Source organism: Carassius auratus, chromosome 23 (genome assembly GCF_003368295.1).
Source record: "Carassius auratus strain Wakin chromosome 23, ASM336829v1, whole genome shotgun sequence".
Classification (NCBI taxonomy): domain Eukaryota; kingdom Metazoa; phylum Chordata; class Actinopteri; order Cypriniformes; family Cyprinidae; genus Carassius; species Carassius auratus.
Window position 1 is genome coordinate 14,770,829 of NC_039265.1, and position 8,739 is coordinate 14,779,567.

The 8,739-nt window shown below is 35.9% G+C and overlaps 1 protein-coding gene across 1 annotated transcript; it reads left to right on the forward strand.

The window, feature by feature from the left end:
• Window positions 1-661: 661 nt before the first annotated feature.
• Window positions 662-8,094, forward strand: LOC113041465 (solute carrier family 25 member 33-like). The gene is made up of 7 exons (XM_026200004.1): window positions 662-819; window positions 3,499-3,672; window positions 4,572-4,649; window positions 5,360-5,460; window positions 5,584-5,650; window positions 6,234-6,514; window positions 7,185-8,094. Exons 1-7 carry the CDS (start codon window positions 779-781, stop codon window positions 7,385-7,387), a joined length of 945 nt encoding a protein of 314 aa, XP_026055789.1. The 5' UTR covers window positions 662-778; the 3' UTR covers window positions 7,388-8,094.
• Window positions 8,095-8,739: the final 645 nt, after the last annotated feature.

Genomic DNA, 8,739 nt, shown 5'->3' on the forward strand with positions numbered 1-8,739 from the left:
TTAAGTTTGTCTATTTTGGCAAATTATTCATTAGGGTGCTCTATAGGAAATAATATACATTTTTTGCATTTGTAAAATAATGAATTATATTTAAATTAAAGAATTAAGTATGTGGCACTGCAGAAATTAATATTTTCATAAATCATAAAATAATGACAAATAAATTACTACATAAAAATGACTGACAGTGTTTTTTTATGTATTTAACCTTTTATACACTGTAAATTGTTACATATATTAAATAGCTAAACATACTTAAGCTTCATGTACCTCTAGCTTTATAAAAATCCCAATAGCTATTAATAAAAATAAAAATTAAAAAATAGGTTAATTGACTTCCTAAGTTTCACGTTCATGAATACAGGAAAAATAGGAAATAGGCTATATAATATAGGAAAATATTGATTACATTTGCATTTTTAAGTATTTTCTGGATTAAAGAACTGTAGCTATAACTTTAAGGAACTATGCAGATTAAATAAATTCACTCAGTAAAAATTATTGATTATTGCGAATATATCCGTATTTAACCTTTTATATGTCACTCCTGATATTCTGCAGCCGTTTGATTTTACAGTTTTGTTTGTCCATGAACTGATGGCGTGACGTCATGGACAACACCCCCGGCCAGCCCCTATGACGTGTGTCCAGGGTACTTATCCGGGTTTAAAGCGAAAGAAGCCGGTTGTCGAGCAACGTCAGGCCGCTGGCCCAAGCGATTACGTTTAGTTTTTGTTTCAAGTCTAACGTTTTTTTTGAGGTATAATGGCTCTTTGAAATGGCGCAGAAAGATACGCTGTTACATCTTTTCGCAGGGGGGTGAGTGAAAATGACTTTTATATTCGGTCTTCAGACTGGAAGGTCGACAGCAGCTTTAAACGCAATGCGGCGTTTGACCTTAATGTCACATTCATCACAGAAGAGTAATCAATTTTAATACTTTTTTTCTGTTATTAATGTATCTTCTGTGATATTTTGAAGATGTGTTCAAATGCTCTTTTTAGTTTTTAGCTAGCGATGAAACTAACCAGCGCAGCATCCAGTCACGCGACCGAAGCGGTTTAGATTGTTAAAATACGCGAGCTTGTTTGGTTCTCAGGTGACATTATTATATAGATAAGTTGATAATACTTTTATTAACTGTTGTAAAATGTTGCCTGGAGAGTAAAGACTTTATTTGGGTCTAGCCTGTCAAAGACACCGAGCAGTGTGTTGCATTACGTAATAATGTCATGAGCTACGAAAGACGAGACGAGGTTCATCTCTCGCGAGCTCTTCATGTTCTGCCTCTAAAAATGAATGTATGCATGTGAAATGTTGATTTATGAAATGACTAAATAGTCGTCTACACAGAATATTGTATATGTAAATAGAAGCGTCGTTATACAGTCTATGGTCTTTACATGCATCCAAGGTCATTCCGCAATTATTTACGACCCGTTTTTAATATCAGTCCTTATCTATTACTCATTAAAGACTGCTGTTGATGTCTATTTGCATTCACGAAAGTCATACTTTCTTGAGAACGCGCCTGTGTTTTGTGCGCATTTCAATGCCTTGGCTTTTCGCAGGCTGCTCATTGCCACCTGCTCTTAGTAAAATGCAGCTGTAAAAGTGCTTGCTTCTTTCAAGGACAGAGAGCTTCATACTCGTGTCAAGAATGCAGAAGCATGTGTGCTAGATTAAAGAGTAATGAATGAAGGTGAACGTGTACTTTTTTAAAAAGCACAATTGAAGTGAACGTCTTAGCTTAAATTTCACATGCGTTTTTGTGTCTGAAATAATGTTGAAGATAAAAATAAATTTTGTCTTTTTTTTTCCATGTACACAGACCCCTTAATAAAATTTGTGAAATTATAAAGTAATTTGGTAAAGTCGAATTATTGCACAATAATTAAATGATAGACTTTCAGTTATTGTACTGTTGGCAAAACATTTGACTGATTATTATATATATATATATATATATATATATATATATATATATATATATATATAATAAAAACATTATGTGATTCAAATGTATTGTATAGTGCTCATATTAGATATAAATTGTGAATATAACTCAGTAGCTATATATATATATATATATATATATATATATATATAAGTAAAATTTTAATGGGTTAAAATACTCTTGTTGAAGGCAGAAATTATGTCCTCAAATGAGGTCAGAAAAAAACTGTAATGTAATTAAGTTTCCTGCTGTTTTCATATATGCTGAAAGCTGGATAGGCATAGAAGAATGTAACCAGCTATTTTCCAGTTATATAACTGAAGTTTTATGTGAATAATTTCAGGTTTTGATCTCAACTAAACATTAGTTAGATTCAGGTGACTTGTTGTGAAGGGCACAGACATCTGCGTGTTTGTTTTATTCAAACATGGGCATTATATAATCATGCCCCAAGCTTTGTTTGTGCTACAAAATGGTCTATTATAAAAACATTCCCCTTGGTGCTCCGTGAGCTGGATGAGAAGGAAAGCTGTGTGAAGTAAGTCAAGAGGAGACTTGCATCAGTGTTGGGCTTAAGGCTTTTGTTGAGGACGTCTGCCCTTGTAACTGAATGTGCCTCTCAGACAGATTTGTGATTAATCTGTCCTTTGCTGTCCTGAGGTTAGAGGCACTGTGTTCTTCACATGTCTTGTACGTCTCTAACACATCCTGTGACCTGTGTCAACCTGTTTTGACTCATGTGAAACATGATCTGTGATTTAACATCTCCAAATTTATTTGCCTCAAGTCTCACTAGAAATAAACAAGACGCATAACAGGTGATTAAGTCTAATTGCTATGTACTTTGGTTATAAAAATGTCTTACAAGTTGGACTGGATTTTTGTTTAGTTAGCTTTGTTGTTTTCATTTTTCATTTGTTTACATGGTCATGTTCTTTTAACATTTGAAACATTTGATTTAGAGCCAATGAGGACTTTAATCCTTTTATTTTGTAACGTGAATCCCGATCAATGTCACATACGTCACGCTGTGTCATTTTAATGAAGTTCAGTTTATTTTCCTTGACCTCACTCTCATACTCTTGACTCTTAAAACAGCCAGGAAGGTTGTCCACAAGCGTTGCTGACACTTGCACATATATTTGCGTCTAAAGTTTAGTTTGGATTTTAATGTGACCTCAAACAGCAAATGTAACCGCAACCTTTATCAAATTCTGTCTGTTTATTTAATCTAGAGGTCCTCAACCTTTTTTGGACACAGCCCAAGTTTTAGGTTGCAAAATTCTTCAGAATTTATATTTATGGCAAGGTTTAATTTTTAGCAGTCATTACTTCAGTGTCACATGATCCTTCAAATATGATTTGGAGCTCAAGAAACAATTCTTAATGTTGAAACTGTTGTGCAACTTAAATGTTCTTTTTTTTTTCATGATTCTTTGATTTAATAGAAAGTTCAGAAGAACAGCATTTATTTGAAAGAATCTTTCCTGTTACATATGACTAATTGAGTTGCTTAATAAAAGTATGTATTTTCTCCACAGATGTGGTGGAACCGTGGGTGCCATCATGACCTGCCCCCTGGAGGTGTTAAAAACCAGACTACAGTCATCTGGCCTCACCCTCAGACCTGTTTTCCAGGTGCAGCTGGGCACATTCAACGGTGCTGGTGTCATTAGACCGGGACCCGTCACCCCTGGCCTGCTACAGGTGTTACGGTAAGCAAGGAAGTACAAACAATATGACACTGTCATCCACCCTGAATGTAGATCCGGAACCTCTATGGGGCGGCACTGCTTGACTTCTAAAGTCTGTTATGTGGATGCATTTAGCAACTGGATTTGATCTTGTGGATGAAAGCAGATTAAAGCAGCTCTTATCCTGCTGTTAGCTGCAGCAGTTGATGATGATGATGATGATGATGATGATGATGATGATGACAAGGGGCGGGGTTTGTCTTATGTAAAGGCAAGAGGGATTGCAAGTGTTCCCTGTCAATGTCTATTTTGGGTAATTGGGCCCAGCATGGCATTGCTCTCAGGAACCGGCACTGTCACATGATGCCGCCTTGCTGTGCTTGGGTTACTAGCCACAAACACGAGCTGTCTCTGAGGGAGTGTATGAGTCTACGTGACTTTCGAAACCTCAAGAGAGACATTTCAATTTAGTTGAACTTTTCAATATCTATCTTAAAAAAGGACACCATGTTTAGCCTTAATTCTTTACGAGGAAGCATTTACCTTGTGACTCATTTTTGAATAGTTTCTAGTTTAAGGGAAAATTATTGAAGTAGATGTTTGAATGGAAGTGATATGTGATATATTATCAAGCCATAATGACAAAAAGAACTTCTGGAAAGTCACTTTGTGAGAAGCATGATTCATCAGTCAACATTCAGTATTTATCTGATAAAGAAGGGTTGTGTCATATGGGTGGCTTGTAAAGGAAATTAATATGTGTAAAGGTGTCACGTAATGTGTGGAAAGTTGTGCAGCATAATTGCAGTGTTCCAAACAAGCTGTGTAGGTGGATTTTAAACTGGTCTCATGCAGTCTTGATTGAAATGGCACACCGTATTGTTACATTGGTCTAAATCTCATCTCTCTGTCCTCATCAGGTCGATTCTAGAGAAAGAGGGACCAAAATCTCTATTCAGAGGATTGGGCCCAAATCTTGTTGGTGTTGCTCCCTCAAGGTACTGGTTCAGTTGGTTTCAAAAACATGTTTATATTTTTGTTTTCAATCTAACAATAACCGTGCCTTGCCTTTCCTTGAAGCATGAATTTTTGAATTAAGGAAAAAAAGTATAATAATAATAGTACAATGTAATTGTATACTAAATCTCTTCATAACAATAACTGTACCTTTCCCTATAACTTAAATTTGAATTAGGAAAAGTAGTTGATGTTTAGATAGATAAGGTAAAAAAAGTAACACAATTCTTAGTAAAAAAAAAAAAAAAAAGTATTGTAAATTTATTTCTTATTGAGTTTTTTTTTTCTTAGAAACAATAGACAGATTTCTCATGCTAGCTTGCTAAATTACATTTAAAATTAAAGTTACTTATAAGCAAGCTAGAATGTTGTTCTTCACTCCTCTAGGATGTACTTATTCTGTGAAAATTCAGTCATTGTTTCCCACAGTTATCATGGCATTAGATCTGGGTGCTTATTCAGCTCTTTGTGCAGTTTGTTCCAGACATTTAGCACAGAGAACGGACTGCACTGTCAGGGACTCTCACTGCAAGCTGTTTTGCTTGATAAAACATTGGCAGCCTTTCAGTGTGAACGGCCTTTTTCATATTATAATGAACTGCACTGTCATGCGTAGAGAGAGGAAGCAGGGGGTGTTGAGTTCAACCGAGTAAAGTCGCTGAGATTCTGTTCTCCTTGTGTTCTTTTTCAGGGCCATCTATTTTGCAGCTTATTCAAAGTCGAAAGAGGCTTTCAATGGCATTTTTGTGCCAAACAGTGGAATTGTGCACATATCCTCGGCTGGCTTTGCAGGTGATGCCTTAAGGTTTTTAAAAGAACTTTTATGCAACATTGCATATAATGTTTCTCAGAACTATTCGATGCTTTCAAAGAAAGTGGGTGTTTGAATCACTAATTGCATTGTTTTTCTTACAGCATTCGTCACAAACTCCCTGATGAATCCCATCTGGATGGTCAAAACAAGAATGCAGCTTGAGAGGAAGTATGTTAATGCTGTAAACTTTCACCCTGTTTTACTCTCAATAGGGATTTTGCATGAGGGCATGACACCATATCTGTTTTAGACCCTTGAGTTGTGGTCCTTTTGCGTGTGAGAGTAAAGCCCCTTTCACACTGCCATTCCGGCAAATTCCGTACAAACTATTTGCGCTGTCTCTGTTATGCAGATGTCATGATGATTAGCATGTGAACCAATCTGCTGCAGTGCAAATATCCACCTTGACGCAGGCGTCGGGCTTAGCAGGCATGTTCTACATTTGTGCTATAAAAAGCGCCAGCAGTAAACTGCTAGAGTCAAATGAGAGAAGAATGTCAGATGGTACAGTCTGAAAATAGTCTGGCATTTAATTCTCCCTCCCACTCCACACACAAACCACAATGTGCAATGCAAATTAAAGTTGCAAGTAAACCTTTCGAAGTCTTTGACCTTGATTTTATTCTCTATTCAGTGCCTAAACTAGGTTTTGAAAGCCGAACTGTTACCTCAGAGTTAATCGTGTTAAATTCTTGACCTTTGTAATCCATTTCTTCCTGATCACCTGACCGACTGTCTCTTCGTCCTCCAGGGCACTTGGGGAGAAGAAAATGAACACATTACAATGTGTGCGGCATGTGTACAAGACTGAAGGTATGCGAGGTTTCTACCGGGGCCTGACAGCGTCGTACGCTGGCATTTCAGAGACCATGATCTGCTTCCTTATTTACGAGACGCTGAAGAAGCACCTAGCACAGAGTCGATTCACCACACCTGACACAGACACAGAAAAAGGCGCTTCAGATTTCCTGGGCCTCATGGTAGCTGCTGCATTTGCCAAGGGTTGCGCCTCCTGCATCGCTTATCCACATGGTAGGTTGTTTTTACCTGTCAGCCAGTGTAAACCAGCATCAGCCAGTCTGTCTAAAGATAAACAGGTTGCTTCCTCTTTAGCACTAAGACCTGCACTTTTATGACAGGACTTGTGCATGAGAAATGCAGTAAAATAATATTTTTATAGTACAAAAAAAATTGTTTTGGCTAGTTATTGCAACAACATGCAATTATTAATAATAGGATAAACTGCAAAAAATCTGTTTTCACAAAATATTTAGAAGCAACCTTTTTTAATTTGTTTTATATTGATATCAAGAAATCTTTCTTCAGCACTAAATCTGCATAATAGAATGATTTCTGAAGGCTCATGTGACTAGACTAGAGTGATGGCGAGTTCAGCTTTGTCATTGTAGGAATTTACAGGAATACATAACTTTTCTAATGGAATATATTTTAAAATGTAATGTCAAATTGCAATAATATTTCACTATTTTAATTATATTCAAAAGTTGGGGGGTCAGTGAGATAAAAAAAAAGTAATGCTTTTATTCAGCAAGGATAAATGAAATTGATCGAAAGAGCCAGGGATTTTTACAGTATTAATAAATGAAATTCAGTAAATTTGATGGATAAGAATTTAAGAAAAGGGGTCTGCAGAAATGTATCCTAATTTTTAATGACCAACCTTTCTTGGTGTGTTTTCCAGAGGTAATTCGGACAAGACTAAGAGAAGAGGGAAGCAAATACAAGTACTTCTTTCAGACGGCGCGCCTTGTGGCAGTGGAAGAGGGATACGCAGCTTTTTACAGAGGACTCATTCCACAGCTCATCAGACAGATCCCCAACACAGCTATAGTGCTGTCCACCTATGAGCTCATTGTACATCTGCTGGGAGAACCCTCCAAATAAAGCTGAACACTACAAGCACAAAGATACTTTTGACCAGTGGACAGAATCCATTTTTGAACAGGGATGTTTATTTGAGTTACCTAAAGACTTTAAAGAGCTTTTTTATTTTGCGTTGACTGCATATGTTATCAGAACTGTTTTGCTTGTTTGTGTTCTGTAAATGCCCGTATTGCATAGCTACTCCAAGATGTTTGTGTATACTGTATCAGTGTATAGCAAAATGTCATCTGAATATACAAATAGTGCTTTTAAGTTAACTAAATTATTCTTATTATAAGTAGAAGCTTTTTTTTTTTTTTTGAAATCCTTGGACCTATGGTCTGTTATGTCGAAGAGTTCTGGAGTTAATCATTAATGGATCTGGGTTTTATTATGAAGTTCTTGGAAGAAATGCAAATGATACTGTAATGAGGGCATAGGATGGCTTGTTAGGAGCCGATAAGTTCACGTTGCAATATTTTTTAAATATTTTCCTGCTTCATGACAAGTAGTAGCACTGGAATTTGACCAGACAATTCCTTTCACCTCTTTACTAGAAACCTAACATCTGTTAACTGTATGTTAAGTTGTTTATCTTTTACAGAAAATGAGGGCCTTGATGCACATGCTGCTGTTGGTTTAATAAAATAAATTATGGAAGTTATTCTTTTGCTGTTGTTGGAAAAGCACAGAAAGAATGAGCCACATTAAAAAATCTACCTTTTTAAGTCAGTTTGGATGAATTTATGATTGTTAGCAAGACTTTGAGTCTGAGAAAGAAAAAAAAAAGGTAGGAGTCAATAATCCCAGGATCCCAGCTGTTTACGTGAAAGTTCCAAAACATGAACAAAGAACATGATCTTTGAGCCTTCTAGTAGATGATGTATTATCTCTTGTGCCACAGTTCTGTACAAAGTGAGAGGCATGCATGAATCAGTTATGTTGAAGATAATGATTAAGTAATGTCAACATACTTTGTTTTTAAGCATATTATCTTATGTTAATTATGATTCAACTTGTGATTTCTGATACTATTTTGTACAAAAAATTTTAAGGTGACTGATAATTTTATATATATATATATATATATATATATATATATATATATATATATAAAATGTATGTATGTTGTAATGTCTTAGTAAAGTTTGCGAATGGCTGTTACATACGCTGCCTCAAGAGGGCAGGTGTGTACCATATAAACCTGCTTCATTTCACTTTCTAGAAAAGGCAAGATTTAATTTATTGAAGGCAAGGCGTGTAGCAGCAATAACAGCAAAGTATTATCTGCAGATTTCAGAGTAAACCGAGATACAACACAGATAAAGCTAATGGTTCAATGTAAAGAAAAAAAAATATAGCACAAAAAGATT